At 58.5% G+C, this 15,695-nt stretch overlaps 2 protein-coding genes across 2 annotated transcripts; one reads left to right on the plus strand and one right to left on the minus strand.

The window, feature by feature from the left end:
* Positions 1-838: 838 nt before the first annotated feature.
* On the minus strand, positions 839-7,110 carry LOC113994879 (glutamine-rich protein 2-like). Its single transcript, XM_039389296.1, has 15 exons — positions 6,689-7,110; positions 6,150-6,275; positions 5,807-5,902; positions 5,527-5,618; positions 5,266-5,380; positions 4,876-5,097; positions 4,524-4,655; positions 4,217-4,303; positions 3,727-3,882; positions 3,453-3,568; positions 2,759-2,824; positions 2,444-2,509; positions 1,727-1,868; positions 1,474-1,558; positions 839-1,078 (listed from the first exon to the last, which is right to left on the minus strand). The coding sequence occupies exons 1-15, from the start codon at positions 6,941-6,943 to the stop codon at positions 987-989; spliced, it is 1,848 nt and encodes a 615-aa protein (XP_039245230.1). The 5' UTR covers positions 6,944-7,110; the 3' UTR covers positions 839-986.
* A 2,556-nt stretch (positions 7,111-9,666) lies between these two features.
* LOC113994907 (glutamine-rich protein 2-like) lies at positions 9,667-15,477 on the plus strand. The gene is made up of 16 exons (XM_027734440.2): positions 9,667-10,131; positions 10,433-10,501; positions 10,589-10,636; positions 10,884-10,979; positions 11,121-11,212; positions 11,357-11,492; positions 11,661-11,867; positions 12,086-12,208; positions 12,430-12,516; positions 12,830-12,994; positions 13,151-13,263; positions 13,892-13,957; positions 14,250-14,315; positions 14,546-14,687; positions 14,855-14,948; positions 15,290-15,477. The coding sequence occupies exons 1-16, from the start codon at positions 9,877-9,879 to the stop codon at positions 15,385-15,387; spliced, it is 1,857 nt and encodes a 618-aa protein (XP_027590241.2). The 5' UTR covers positions 9,667-9,876; the 3' UTR covers positions 15,388-15,477.
* Positions 15,478-15,695: the final 218 nt, after the last annotated feature.

Below are 15,695 nucleotides of genomic sequence, written 5' to 3' on the forward strand. Positions count from 1 at the left end.
CGAGCATCCCTGCAATATCAGTTCCCCGGCCCAGCCGAGACAGTGCTGTGGGCTCATGTCCTTCCTCCGCTGGGACAGGGCGCGGCTCTGCGGGAGTGGGGACAGGAGGGCCCCGTGCCCGGCGTGGGTTCCCCGTGTCCCCCTGTGCCTGTGTGTCCCCCGCCTCGGGGGCTGCTCCTGCCCGGGATGGCCCGGCCCGGCCGCAGGGCCCCGCCAGGCCTGGGCAGGATCAGCGCCGGGCTCCGGGACACGCCGGGGGTGCCCGGCTGGAAAGCAGCTCTGCAGAGGGGGCCTGAGAGGGACGGGTGGGCAAGGGGCTGCCCGCCCCCGGGGAGAGGAAACCCTGTGGGCCAGCCCCTGCTGCTGCCCCTCGAGAAAGGGACCGCAGGAGGAAGAGGACAGATGAGCTTGGAATCTGCCAGTGCCCAGATGAAGGCACAGCTCTGCTGGGCCCTGCCATCAGGGCTGGCACTCGGGCATGGCTCAGCCCTGCTCCTGAGGGGTCATCCGGGCCGGCTGGAAGGATTTCAGGCAGCCCCTGAGATCAGCAGCCCCAGCAGTGCCAGCCAGGCTCTCCGGGGATGTGCCTGTGGCTTCCCAGCCCTCCGGGGCAGAGGGCTCTGCAACCCCCGGGGCCTGAGCACACCCTGGGCTGCTCCTGGTTCCACAGTAGGCCCCAGATCCTCAGAGCTGCCCCACAAGGTGCCACGGGACCAGCACTGGCCACAGGGCACGATGTGCTCAGCGTGGTGGCAGAGAGACAGGAGGGAGGAGAAAGGTTGAGGAGCATCAGGGAGCCTGAGGAAGAGAAAGGCTGGTGGGAGCAGGCTTTGTCTGCAGTTTGAAGGTTTTTTATTAACCTAATAAAACCCAAAAATTCATCTTTTGTAGGGTAATTTTAACACACTTCTGTGTGTGCTGACAAGATGTTCCTTATTGAGCACTGGGCACCAAGTCCTGTCCGACTTCTTGGGGGCAGGTGATGTCTAGCGGAGCAGAGGTGGCAGGACAAGCTCTGGTGCCCCGGAGATGAGGCTGCGGGTCGTGGCTGGTCGGTGGTCCCGTGAGGTGGAAGGGCCTGGGGGCGAGGGGTAAGGGTGAGTTTCCCACTTCCCAGAGGCAGCCCCTGGCTGGGGCAGCGCTGCCAGCCCAGGACGTGGCAGGCAGCAGGGACACCTGCCTGTCCAGAGACCCCCAGAGTTGGGGGTGCTGGTCCCCACCCACCAGCACACAAGCTGTTGTCCCACACTGGCCAGGGCCATCCCCCCACTTTGCTCCACCTCCATCCCCAGTCACCCCATCCACCAGTCCTCCTGCTCCATCCTGTTTCTGCCTCTTCATCCCACCCCTGTCCTCCATGGCAGCCTGCCCAGTTCTGCACACACAGCCCTACTTGCCCGCCAACCCTCTCCCCAACAGACAACTCCCTACCACCCACAACATGGCACACTGAAAGGGCCATACACAGCTCACCATCTGCCCTGTCCATTGTAAGAGGCTGGTCCTCCCAGCCTTGGAGGATTTTGCTGCTCCTGCCCAGCAGCTTGGTCACACTAGTCTGGGAAGGAGAGAGCGGCTGGTTGCAACATGGAGCCCAACTCATCATCCCCCAGCAACCCTCCCAACTCAGCTCTCCCTGGGGCACCTGAAGGCACAGATTCCCCCTGCATACTCAGCCTCACCCTCCCAGCCTCAGTCACACCTGCTGTGTCCGAGCCTTCCCTACCTTCTTGGGAAGTGCCACGAGGCCCTGCAGCCGCCCACTGCTCAGGGGGGAAGCCTGGATGCGCTGCCCAGGGCTTCTGATGCTCTGATAGTCCATGGTGATTGGTGGCACTCGGGAGATTCTGCCATTGATTGTTGTTCTCCTGTGGGATGGGCACAGGGATGCTCAGTGCCCGGCACCGTGGCATCCTGGGCTTCACCCTCCTGCAGCAGGGAGGGGACCAGGGGGTGCTCCCTGGTGGCACGTGTCCCTCCCAGCTCCCCTCCACCTGCTGCAGGACACCCAAGCCCATCCCATGGGGCTGGATCTGCTCTTTGTTTCCCCACAGCCAGGTGAGCTGACCATGGCCATGGAAGGCCCCTGTGCACAGGACAGCAGCAGGCAGGAGCTGGGCTTGGTTGTGGGAATTGCTTTCACAGGAGGCATCCTACTCCACCCCAAGCCTGAGCTCAGGCAGAGACCAAACACAACTTCTTCCAGTGCCTTCAGAGACCTTGAGGCAGAGTCCTGGGCTAGACAGGGGAGTGGAAGAGGGGCTATGAAGCCTGCCAGACCTGGGGCAATCACTGGCCCTCCACAGTTCCCTCTCTGCTTCCCTGCACTAAGCAGGCCTACCAGTGCCCTCTGCCCCCATGCAGGGAAGAGCTCTAGCTCTCTTTGACAGGGCAGGGCTATCCTTCTCCCCAGGAGCCAGGGATGTGTCCTCAGGTCTCCTACCTTTGGCTGTGTTGTGCATCCTTGATGGGGGGCAGTGGTTGAAAATATGGGAGTGTCTCAGGATACCTGTGGAGGGCAGAAACCACGGGTTGGTGACAGGGGACAAACCACTCATGCCTGCTGGGCTGCCGGCAGCCCTTGGGGACAAGGCCTCACACTCCGTCCTGATGGGCAGGACTGAGGAGGGTGCTCAGCAGGGTCAGACCCTCCCAAGCAGACACCCTCACCCCTGTGCCTGGCACAGAGGGTCACCCCTGGCAGCCATTGAGCCCCATCCCACTCACGCAGCCCCCCCAAAGCAGAGGTGATACTCACGGGCCAGGAACCAGTGTTTTGACCGGGCGGTCACAGGACAGGCACGTGAAAGGGACTGGCAGCTGCCTAAGGAGGGGGAGACAAAAGGGCTGGCTGAGCTCCTGGGGGGACACAGCCCTGCCCACCCGCAGGCAGCGGCTCGCTGGCAGCAGCAAGGTGCTGGGCACGGCACTGCAGGGAGTCACGGCGTCTGCAGGGCCAACCGTGGCTGTGGGGCCTGGTTTCTCCCCATTCCCCAACCCACTGGCCGGTGCCAGCTGAAGGGCACAGGGCCCACGCTGCCATCCCAAGCAGCCCTTGCACTGCTTGCAGTGCTTCAGCAGCACTAATGACCCCCCTGTGCCTGGCCAGGAGGGCAGGGCACCACCCAGCCCTGGGGCTCTGCATGTCACACCCCTGCCAGGGGAAGGAGTGCCCATCTCCCAGCCTTGCTTCTGGAAGCCTTTGCAGCCACAGCCCCCTTTGCTTTGGGAGGGCTCTGTCCCACAGTCGCCCCCTCCTCGTGCCTCCTGTCCTGTGCAGAACCTGCTGCTGGTGGAAGGAGAGGGTGCAGCTGCTTCATCAGCATTGCCACGGTTTGTTTGGTGGCTAAATTGGTGCAGTGCCAGGGTACCACGTGGGCACTGTCTGGGACAGCTGGAGGGAACAGCACCATCGCTGTCCCCAAAGCCATTGCCATCCCCATCCCACTCACTTCCTCAGCCCAGCGGCGCTGTCACTCTCTGCCATCTTCTTCTCGAGCTCTTTGATGCTCTTCTGCCAGGTCTCCTCCATCTGCTCATGGAAAGCCTTCAGCTCCCCGCGATCCAGCTGTGGACAGGTGCACACCCTCAGCCAGTTGCCCCGGCATGGGACATGGCTGTCTCCAGGGAAAATCCAGGAGTGGGGGACCCTCAGAGGGATGCTGCCTCAGGCTGCCAAGACCCAAAGTTCCCAGTTTTGCACACTGTGGATGAGGCACTCCTCACCTTGTTTTCTATCCTGTGGCTGAGCTTCTCCTGCAGCTCGTTCCAGTGCTCATTCTGTCCCAACACCTGACTTTGCATCTTCCGCAGCCTCTGATCCAGCCGCTCCATGCTCGCCTCAAACTGGGTGCAACTGACTTTGCTACCCAAGGCAGATTTCTGGCAGAGGAGAAAGGCAGGAGTGAAGAGGGGAAAGGCAGTAGTGAAGAGGGGAAAGGGTTGAGGAATGACAGGCAGGGCCAGGGTGTGTCAGGGGCAGAGGGAGAAGCACTCCCTCCGTGCTATCGTGCCCCTTTCAGGGCAGGGTGGCCCCATTCACCCCATCACCCCCATGGGGTTGTTCCCACCCGTGGAGGGACAAGGGACCTGCACTTGGTCTGGAAATCCTCCCTCTCCCAGACCACTTTTGCCAAACAGCCCCCAAGGCACAAGGGGCACTTGTCACCCTGCCCAGGAAGCCCTGGGTTGGCACAGAGGGCCCTCGAGACTGTACCACATCCATTGCTGTCAACATGTTCTGCAACATTTTCTGCTCATCTGCTTTCTCCCTCTGCAATTTCTCCAAGGACTGGAACAGCATCTTTCAACACAGAAAGCATCCCATGACATGGCAGCAGGGCTGGAGCTGCCTCCTGGTCAGCTGAGCAGCCCCTGCTCCCCCTACCAAAATCCTCTGGGAAACGCCCTTGGAACCTGCTCAGGGCTGTGAGCAGGTCGGCTGGGGGACAGATTCCTTGTGGTCCCCTGGCTGGAGTGTGCCTGGGAGATGCTCTGACCCCACAGGACTTTCAGGCACCCACCTCAATAGCTTTCTGCTTTTCCTCACAGTCCTTCTGGAGGTTCCCTGAGACCAAGCTGAGCTCCTCACAGTCCCCTTGAATCTTCCTGACCCTGTCCTCCATGTCCTCCATGTGCTGCAGGAGCTGCTGATCCTGCTCCAGGGAGGAAGAAAAGATGATGGGGAGTCTGGTTCCACGAGTCCTCAGTGTCAACAGGACATTTGCACCCAGGCTTTAATTTCCTTCCATGCTGCTGACTGGTCCAAGCCAGTCTGGGGGCAGTGAGGGGCTCCCAACATTTTACAGCAAAGCACAGCCAGCCAGGGAATGCCATCAGCCCACTCCCAAGTCCCCTGGGGTGCCAATTCCCTACCTGGTTCCTTGGCTTCATGACATTCTCCACCTTGCTCACAGCTATCTGCCGTGACTCCAGGGAGTCCACCTCCTCCTCGAGTTTCTCACAGCGCTGGACGAGCTCCCCCAAAAGCACTTTGTAGTCGAAGGTGCAGTTGGAACACGCTGCCTTCTCCGTCTCCTCCTCCTGCTCCTCCTGCTCCTCCTGCACCGTGCCCATTGCCTCCTCCAGCTCGCCCAGCTGCAGGAAGGGCAGAAGGAATCTGCTCAGAGATGGGATGGATGCAACCAGCACACCTGGTTGCCGTGGGACTCGATGGCCCCAGCCAGATGGGGGATGTGGCTGGAACCCTCTCAGGACCCCTCCACTGAGCTGGCGGGTGGTGGGAGTGCTCCCCCAGCACCTCACCTTCTCCTGCATCTGGTTGGTCGTCTCATTCACCATCTGCTCCAGCATGGCATTCCTCATCTCCTGCTGCTCCTCCATCTTCTTGAGTTCAGTCTTTGTCTCCTGCAGCACGGACCTGGCCAGCGAGATGGGGGCAGGGGCAGGCTTAGCCTCCCCAGGGCTGGTTGGGCAATGTCCCTTACCCCCAAACCAGGATGCTCCAAGGCCCTCTGGGCTTCCTTGAAGCCCTACAGAGTACAAAACCCTCTCCCATCCTCTTACTCCAGTTGCTGAGTGATCTGCTCATTGGTCTCTTCTTTCCACTTCGCCATATCTGCCCTCAGCTTTCTCATGTCATCCTCCATCTTCTTCATCTGGGAAGGGCAGTGGTGGCAGAGTCAGGGCACAGACCTCATGTTGTCCCAGCACGAGGGCCCTTCAGCTGCAAGGGCAGACCCAGGGCCCCACACCCTGTCCCTGGCTCGACCCCAAATCCCCAGCTCAGGTAGCCACACTCAAATATCCCACAAGAGCCCAAAGGTGACACCAGCCAGCAGCTCACTGATAAAAGCATCTCTCTCATCTTCTCTGCCATGTGGGACTGTGTTGTCTTAATCATACCAATCTCCTCCCGAAGATCCTGGCAGTCAGCCATGGCCTAGGAGAGAGGGGTGGTGGGGGTGAGTCCCAGGGGAGGGTCCCTGGGGACCTGCAGGACCTTCCCCCTGCCGTGGTGTGCCCAGCACAGGGGACAGTGCAGGTCAGGCTCAGCCAGGCTGGCAGGGCACTGCGGGCAGCACTCTCCATGCATCCAGCAGGGTCAGGGCTGCTGAGCCTGTGGCCAGCAGAGCCGAGGCCACTGGCTGCTGCCTCAGAGCCACAAGTGTCTGATGGCAGCAGTTCACCTGGTCAAGCTCCTGCTGGATCTTCTGGACCTCCTGGACCTCCTGGACCTCCTGGACCTCCTGGACCTTCTGGACCTCCTGGACGTCCTGGACCTCCTGGACCTTCATGTCCTCTGCTCTGTGGGGCTGTAGGAGAAAGGGGTGTCAGAGATGAGCCCCTGGGGAGTGTCCCTGGGGAACGCGACCTTCACCCCCACTGTGCTTCCTGGATCCTTGGCACATCTTTGGTCTCATCACTCTCCTCGTGTAGAGCCTGAGAGACAGTCTAGGAAAAAGGGTTCTCAGGGGTGAGTCCCCCGAGACCCCCAGCCCTGCCCTGGGGAGCCCATGGCACAGGCAGGGTCAGCAGGGAGAGCCCCAGTGCCGCCTGCCCGAGCCAGGCTCTGTGCCAGAGCACTGAAGTCCATCCCAAGGGCCAGGAAGCTCTGCCAGCGGCCCAAGCGCTGCCTGGGCAGTGAGGGCAGAGTCAAGCACTGCTGAGGAAGTGGGGAGGGACTGACTGGTGAGGGAGCACCAGGGGCTCTGGGAAGAGCCACTACCTCAGACATGAGTTTCTTATAGGATTCCATGTCCTGTTTCATTTGTTTTACATCAGCGGCCAACTCAGCCAGTGAGGGGCCACTCAGCTCGCCCGTCCACGGCTCCTGGGCCGTCAGGTACTGCACGTCCAGGTGCCCCAGCACGGCCTGCAGCAGTTTCCTCATGGCCGCAAAGTGGACGGCTCCATTCTGGGGCATCCCGATGGCGAGATCCAGCAGCTGGGAGAGGCTGAGAGTGTCCAAGGGAGTCGCCATGTCTGCAAAGACAGCCTTCCCCAGACAGGATCTGCCAGGGATGAGCAAAAGGGATGGTAAAAGGGATGACCAATAGGGTGGATAAAATGGTTGAGCAAAACAGTTAATCAATCGTATTAGCAAAAGCGATGAGGAAGCGGGTCAGTCGCCAGAAGGCTCCTTCCTCCTTCCTCGGCCCTCGAAGGACTGGGGCCTGCGCTACACGTGCCCCTCTTCATCACAACTCCCGTTGCCAGGCAACGGTCCCACCCCACCCCCAGGACACAGTGGGTCACAGAGCCATGGAGACATGAGGTCATAGAGTCATGAGGTCATAGAGCCATGAGGTCATAGAGTCATGAGGTCATAGAGTCATGGAAAGGTTTGGACTGGAAGAGACATTAATGCTCATCTCATTTCAGCCCCTACCAGGGACAGAAATAATGACACCTTCCACTATCCCAGGTTGCTCCAAGCCCCATCCAACCTGGCCTTGAACACTTGCAGGGATGGGGCAGCCACACTTTTCTCTGGGAAACCTGTGCCAGTTTCTTGGTCTGTTTCAAGGCAACTCACACTCAGCTCTTGGTTTCTTCTTGCATTGTGGAGCAGGGAATAAGCCTGGCTTTGCTGTGCCACTGAACTGTCAGTGTGAGTTGGCCCGGGCAGGACACAGGAACCCCCACAAAACCACAGATGAAATGCAAAGAGTTCATTCGTGTCTGTTCCTCACCAACCGAGGGATCCCCAGAGCAGCACCTGGGCAGAGGCACCGTGGAGCTCAGTCCCTGTGAGACAATGGCCAAACCTGCTCTTTTCCCCTGGGCTTCACACTTTGATCACTGTGTGGTTTTTGCACAGCAAACCCAAGATCTGCTTTGGAGCCACTGAAGCAATGGGGTTCTGTTCCTCTTTGAGGAGGTGCAGGAGGAGCCCTGTGAGCACCTGTGTGAGCTATTGGGTTGTTGAGGTATAGAATCCTTTCTCCTCTGGGCTTCAGGGCAAAGAGTCTCCGTGGGTGAAGCCTTTGTACAACTTGCTCCAAGTGAGCTTTTATGTCAGCTTTACAATCCATGAAGAAGCCAATGAAATGATTTCTCCTGCCAATGTCTCCCAAGACTGTGATAGAAAAAAAATTAAGTTCTTCCCTTCAACACCCACTGTCCACCCTCCAGCACTGGCCTCAAGTCCTGACCCTGGGGCACAATGAGCCTGGTGGCAGAGAGACAGGAGGGAGGAGAAAGGTTGAGGAGGATCCTTGAAGGATGAGGAACTGACTTAGCTGTAACTCAAGTCTTCAACTGAATAAATGAACAATAATAATGGACTCTCTTCTTTCCTGGAAGAGCTTTGGACATGTTTCAGTGACCAAAGGGGCTCCAACAGAGCTGGAGAATGACTTCGGACAAAGGCCTTTGTCATGGGTTTACCTGTTCTAAAAAAACAAACGAGAATTTTCTTTCCACTGCTGCAATGTGGGGGAGGGATGTTGAATGGGAAGGACAGTTTTCTGCCTTGGGTGATTGACCTACACAAAGGAGCTGGCTGGCAGAACTACGTTCCAGGCTGACAGCCCTCTCTAAGGTTGGGGAGGGGGTGAGGAGTTTTTCTCCCCTCCTCTCCTTGGATAGGGGCACTTCACTTTCTGCCTTAATGGGGGCAAGGGTTGTGTGTGTGTTGGAAAAGCTCTGAGGTCGTTTTGCTCTCGACCTGGTCATCTGGCTGCCCTCCAGCCAGAATCTGTTCAGTTTTCATCGGAGAGTTTGTGCTCATCAACCAAAGGGAGGAGTCCTGGCTACAGCCAGCCACAGACAGCGTGAGTTTAATGGGAAAGAAACCGCCCTTCTTTCCCCTTTTCCCCTTCCCCTCCTGTGTGAGGGGGGGAATCTCCATTTTTGGCTTCTCCCGCGATCCGGGGCTCCCAGAGCCCAACAGCTCCCCTGCCAACCAACACTGAGCACTGTAGGCTCTGCTCCTTCAGTGACCCAACAGAGCCTGTGATTGGAATCGCACTAGAGGACAGAGAAGTATCAGACTGTTTCCTTTTTGAAGTGGACTTTTGGGTACAGGATTATCGTTTAGTTGTTTCTGTGTTCTTTTGCTGTTTTTGCCAATATACATATATTCTTTAATAAAGGGTTGTTATTTATTCCTTTTTTCCACACTTCCTCGGTTGGAGCCTCTTAATTTCGGATTTACAATTGCTGAGAGAGAGCAGTTTGGTCTACCTCATAACTCATCCTCCTTAGCAAAACACTTCAGTCTCCTTAAACTGAGACAGCCTTGAGTGACAGGACATGGGCCAAGAGCTTCCTACTGCCCGAGGGCAGGGTTGGATGGGATACTGGGAAGAAATTCTTCTCTGTGAGGGTGGCTGCCCCATCCCTGCAAGTGTTCAAGGCCAGGTTGGATGGGGCTTGGAGCAACCTGGGATAGTGGAAGGTGTCATTATTTCTGTCCCTGGTAGGGGTTGGAAAGAGATGAGCATTAATGTCCCTTCCAGCCCAAACCTTTCCATGACTCTATGACCTCATGACTCTATGATCTCATGACTCTATGATCTCATGACTCTATGACCTCATGGCTCTATGACCTCATGACTCTATGATCTCATGACTCTATGACCTCATGGCTCTATGACCTCATGACTCTATGACCTCATGTCTCCATGGCTCTGTGACCCACTGTGTCCTGGGGGTGGGGTGGGGTCGTTGCCTGGCAACGGGAGCTGTGATGAAGAGGGGCACGTGCAGCGCAGGCCCCAGTCCTTCGAGGGCCGAGGAAGGAGGAAGGAGCCTTCTGGCGACTGACCCGCTTCCTCATCGCTTTTGCTAATACGATTGATTAACTGTTTTGCTCAACCATTTTATCCACCCTATTGGTCATCCCTTTTACCATCCCTTTTGCTCATCCCTGGCAGATCCTGTCTGGGCAGGAAGGCTGTCTTTGCAGACATGGCGACTCCCTTGGACACTCTCAGCCTCTCCCAGCTGCTGGATCTCGCCATCGGGATGCCCCACAATGGAGCCATCCACTTTGCAGCCATGAGGAAACTGCTGCGGGCTGTACTGGGGCACCTGGACGTGCAGTACCTGACGGCCCAGGAGCCGTGGACAGGCGAGCTGAGTGGCCCCTCACTGGCTGAGTTGGCCGCTGATGTAAAACAAATGAAACAGGACATGGAATCCTATAAGAAACTCATGTCTGAGGTAGTGGCTCTTCCCAGAGCCCCTGGTCCTCCCCCACCAGTCAATCCCTCCCCACTTCCTCAGCAGTGCTTGACTCTGCCCTCACTGCCCAGGCAGCGCTTGGGCCGCTGGCAGAGCTTCCTGGCCCTTGGGATGGACTTCAGTGCTCTGGCACAGAGCCTGGCTCGGGCAGGCGGCACTGGGGCTCTGCCTGCTGACCCTGCCTGTGCCATGGGCTCCCCAGGGCAGGGCTGGGGGTCTTGGGGGACTTGCTGACAAGGGCTAACCTTGAACAACCCTTTTTGCCTAAACTGTTTCTCAGGAGATTAGTGGGATAAAGGCTGAACATTCCCAAGTGTCAAAGGACATCAGAAAGATCCTGGAGGTGCAGGTTTGTGCAGACCACAGTGGGAGTGAAGGTTGTGTTCCCCAGGGACACTCCACAGAGGCTCATCTCTGACACCCCTTTCTCCTACAGTCCCACATGGCAGAGGACATAAAGAGGCTCCAGGAAGAGTATTATCAGGTGAACTGCTGCTGTGAGACACTTGTGGCTCTGAGGCAGCAGCCAGTGGCCTCGGCTGTGCCGGCCGCAGGCTCAGCAGCCCTGGCCCTGCTGGATGCATGGAGAGTGCTGCCCGCAGTGCCCTGCCAGCCTGGCTGAGCCTGACCTGCACTGTCCCCTGTGCTGGGCACACCACGGCAGGGGGAAGGTCCTGCAGGTCCCCAGGGACCCTCCCCTGGGACTCACCCCCACCACCCCTCTCTCCTAGGCCATGTCTGACTACCAGAATCTTCGCGAGGAGATCGGCATTATTAAGACAACACAGTCTAACATGGCAGAGAAGATGAGAGAGACATTTGCATCGGTGAGCCACTGGCTGGTGTCACCTTTGGGTTCTTGTGGGATATTTGAGTGTGGCTGCCTGAGCTGGGAATTTGGGGTTGGGCCGGGGACAGGGTGTGAGGCCCTGGTTCTGCCCTGAGTCTGCCACCATTGTCCATTCCAGATGAAGAAGATGGAGGACGACATTGGAAAACTGAGGGAGGATGCAGTGAAGTGGAAAGAAGAGATCAGTGAGCAGATCACTCAACAACTGGAGTAAGAGGAGAGGAAAGGGTTTACTACCTTATAGGGCTGCAAGACAGCCCAGAGGATATGAGAGATCTTGGTTTGGGGGTAAGGGACATTGCCCAACCAGCCCTGGGGAGGCTAAGCCAGCCCCTACCCCATCTCGCTGGCCAGGTCTGTGCTACAGGAGACAAAGATTGAACTCAAGAAGATGGAGGAGCAGCAGGAGATGAGGAATGTCATGCTGGAAGAGATGGTGAACGAGGCAACCAACCAGATGAATGAGGCAACCAACCAGATGAAAGCTCAGGTGAGGTGCTGGGGGAGCACTCCCACTACCCACCAGCTCAGTGGAGGGGTCCTGACGGGGTTCCAGCCACATCCCCCATCTGGCTGGGGCCATCGAGCCCCACGGCACCCAGGTTTGCTGGCTGCATCCATCCCATCTCTGAGCAGATTCCTTCTGCCCTTCCTGCAGCTGGGCGAGCTGGGGGAGATAACAGGGGCTATGCAGAAGGACACAGAGATGGAGGAGCCAGAGTGTTCCAACTGCACCTTCAACATCAGAGTGTTTTTGAGGGAGCTTGTCAAGTGCTGTGAGAAACTCAAAGAGGAGGTGGACTCCCTGCAGTCCCGGCAGACAGCTGTGGGCAAGGTGGAGAACATCATAAAGCAAAGGAGCCAGGTAGGTAATTGGCATCACAGGGGACTTGGGAGTGAGCTGATGGCATTCCCTGGCTGGCTGTGCTTTGCTGTAAAATGTTGGGGAGTCCATCACTGCTTGGACCAGTCAGCAGCATGGAAGGAAATTAAAGCCTGGGTGCAAATGTCCTGTTGACACTGAGGACTTGTGGAACCAGACTCCCCTTGCTAAGCATCATCTTTTCTTCCTCCCTGGAGCAGGACCAGCAGCTCCTGCAGCACATGGAGAACAAGGTCAGGAAGATTCAAGGGGACTGTGAGGAGCTCAGCTTGGTCTCAGGGAACCTCCAGAAGGACTGTGAGGAAAAGCAGAAAGCTATTGAGGTGGGTGGCTGAAAGTCCTGTGGAGTCAGAGCATCCCTCAGGCACACTCCAGCCAGGGGACCACAAGGAATCTGCCTCCCTGCCAACCTGCTCACAGCCCTGAGCGGGTTCCAAGGGCGTTTCCCAGAGGATTTTGGATAGGGGGAGCAGGGGCTGCTCAGCTGACCAGGAGGCAGCTCCAGCCCTGCTGCCATGTCATGGGATGCTTTCTGTGTTGAAAGATGCTGTTCCAGTCCTTGGAGAAACTGCAGAAGGAGAAAGCAGATGAGCAGAAAATGTTGCAGAACATGTTGACGACAATGGATGTGGTACAGTCTCGAGGGCCCTCTGTGCCAACCCAGGGCTTCCTGGGCAGGGTGACAAGTGCCCCTTGTGCCTTGGGGGCTGTTTGGCAAAAGTGGTCTGGGAGAGGGAGGATTTCCAGACCAAGTGCAGGTCCCTTGTCCCTCCACGGGTGGGAACAACCCCATGGGGGTGATGGGGTGAATGGGGCCACCCTGCCCTGGAAGGGGCACGATGGCACGGAGGGAGTGCTTCTCCCTCTGCCCCTGACACACCCTGGCCCTACCTGTCATTCCTCAACCTTTTCCCCTCTGATCTCCTGCCTTTCCCCTCTGCTAGAAAGCAGACAAAAATGCCTTGGGTAGCAAAGTCAATTGCACCCAGTTTGAGGCGAGCATGGAGCGACTGAATCAGAGGCTGCGGAAGATGCAAAGTCAGGTGTTGGGACAGAATGAGCACTGGAACGAGCTGCAGGAGAAGCTCAGCCACAGGATAGAAAACAAGGTGAAGAGTGCCTCATCCACAGTGTGCAAAACTGGCACCTTTGGGTCTTGGCAGCCTGAGGCAGCATCCCTCTGAGGGTCCCCCTCTTGGATTTTCCCTGGAGACAGCCATGTCCCATGCCGGGGCAACTGGCTGAGGGTGTGCACCTGTCCACAGCTGGATCGTGGGGAGCTGAAGGCTTTCCATGAGAAGATGGAGGAGACCTGGAAGAAGAGCATCAAGGAGCTCGAGAAGAAGATGATGGCTGACAGCGCTGCTGGGCTGAGGAAGTGAGTGGGATGGGGATGGCAATGGCTTTGGGGACAGCGATGGTGCTGTTCCCTCCAGCTGTCCCAGACAGTGCCCACGTGGTACCCTGGCACTGCATCAATTTAGCCACCAAACAAACCATGGCAATGCTGATGAAGCAGCTGCACCTTCTCCTTCCACCAGCAGCAGGTTCTGCACAGGACAGGAGGCACGAGGAGGGGGCAGCTGTGGGACAGAGCCCTCCCAAAGCAAAGGGGGCTGTGGCTGCAAAGGCTTCCAGAAGCAAGGCTGGGAGATGGGCACTCCTTCCCCTGGCAGGGGTGTGACATGCAGAGCCCCAGGGCTGGGTGGTGCCCTGCCCTCCTGGCCAGGCACAGGGGGGTCATTAGTGCTGCTGAAGCACTGCAAGCAGTGCAAGGGCTGCTTGGGATGGCAGCGTGGGCCCTGTGCCCTTCAGCTGGCACCAGCCAGTGGGTTGGGGAATGGGGAGAAACCAGGCCCCACAGCCACGGTTGGCCCTGCAGACGCCGTGACTCCCTGCAGTGCCGTGCCCAGCACCTTGCTGCTGCCAGCGAGCTGCTGCCTGCGGGTGGGCAGGGCTGTGTCCCCCCAGGAGCTCAGCCAGCCCTTTTGTCTCCCCCTCCTTAGGCAGCTGCCAGCCCCTTTCACGTGCCTGTCCTGTGACCGCCCGGTCAAAACGCAGGTTCCTGGCCCGTGAGTATCACCTCTGCTTTGGGGGGGCTGCGTGAGTGGGATGGGGCTCAATGGCTGCCAGGGGTGACCTGCTGTGCCAGGCACAGGGGTGAGGGTGTCTGCTTGGGAGGGTCTGACCCTGCTGAGCCCCCTCCTCAGCCCTGCCCATCAAGAGGGGTTGTGGGTGCTCATCCCCAAGGGCTACAGGCAAGGGGTGCTCTGGGCTACAAGCCTGTGGGTTCTGGGGTACTGCCCCAAGCAAGTGTGGGTTATTTGTCCCCTGTCACCAACCTGCGGTTTCTGCCCTCCCCAGGTGTCCTGAGACACTCCCATATTTTCAGCCGATGCCCCCCAGCAAGGACGCACAGCCCACCCAAAGGTAGGGGACCTGAGGACACAGCCCTGGCTCCTGGGGTGCAGGATAGCCCTGCCCTAGCAAGGAGAGCTCTTCCCTGCATGGGGGCAGAGGGGCCCTGTGGGCCTGAGCAGTGCAGGGGAGCAGAGGGAGGGCTGTGGGGAATCAGTGCTTGCCCGAGGTCTGGAGGGTTTTAAAGCCCTCTTTGCACTCCCCTGTGCTGAGCACTGATCAGTCCTGGAACCATCCCACAGGAGAACGGCGGCCAGTGGCAGGATCGCCCGCGCGCTACAGAGCACTGGGGACCATCAGAGGATCAGCCACCTGGTGCAGCGTATCCAGGCTTCCCCCTGGAACAACACGCGACCACAGGGCCTCATGGCACCCCCCAACAAGGTAAGGAAGGCAAAGGCATGGACATGGCAGGGGTGACCAAGGCTGGGAGAGTGAGGCTGAGGGAGAATTTGTGTTTTCAGCTGCCCCAGGGAGAGCTGGATTGGGAGGGTTGCTGGGGGATGATGTGTTGGGCCACATGTTGCAACCAGCTGCTCTCTCCTTCCCAGCCTAGTGTGACCAAGCTGCTGGGCAGCAGTAGCCACATCTCTAAGGGCCAGAAGGACCAGCCTCCTGTTGTGAACAGGGCACAGGGTGAGATGGGTACATCCCTGTCAAGGCACAAGACCAGAGGGAGGGGGTACTGGTTGTATGCTGGGGAGGGGGCTGGGGTGGGATGAAGGAGGCAGAAACAGGATGGAGCAGGAGGACTGGTGGATGGGGTGACTGGGGCTGGGGGTGGAGCAAGGTGGGGAGATGGCCCTGGCCAGCGTGGGACAACAGCTTGTGTGCTGGTGGGTGGGTGGGGACCAGCACCCCCAACCCTGGGGGTCTCTGGACAGGCAGGTGTCCCTGCTGCCTGCCACGTCCTGGGCTGGCAGCGCTGCCCCAGCCGGGGGCTGCCCCTGGGAAGTGGGGAGCTCACCCTTCCCCCTCGTCCCCAGGCCCTTCCACCTCACAGGAGCAACGGCCAGCCAAGACCTGCAAGCCCAAGCACGTCTCCTGGGCACCGGAGCTTGTCCAAACACCCCTGCCCTGCTAAACATCACCTGCCCCCAAGCAGCCAGACAGGACTGGACGCTCAGTACTCAACAGGGGACGTCTCTTCAGCAGACACAGAAGTCTGTTAAAATTAACCTCCAAAAGAGGTTTTATTAGGTTAATAATAAACCTTCAAAATGCAGACAAAGCCTGGTCCCACCAGCCTCTCTCTTCCTCAGGCTCCCTGATGCTCCTCAACCTTTCTCCTCCCTCCTGTCTCTCTGCCACCAGGCTGAGCACATTGTGCCCCGTGGCCAGGACTTGAGGCTGGCCCTGGTCCCGTGGCACCTTGTGGGGCAGCTCTGAGGA

The sequence above is a fragment of the Pipra filicauda genome, unplaced genomic scaffold (assembly GCF_003945595.2).
Source record: "Pipra filicauda isolate LSUMZ 115617 unplaced genomic scaffold, ASM394559v2 scaffold71_size5581439_pilon, whole genome shotgun sequence".
Taxonomy (NCBI): domain Eukaryota; kingdom Metazoa; phylum Chordata; class Aves; order Passeriformes; family Pipridae; genus Pipra; species Pipra filicauda.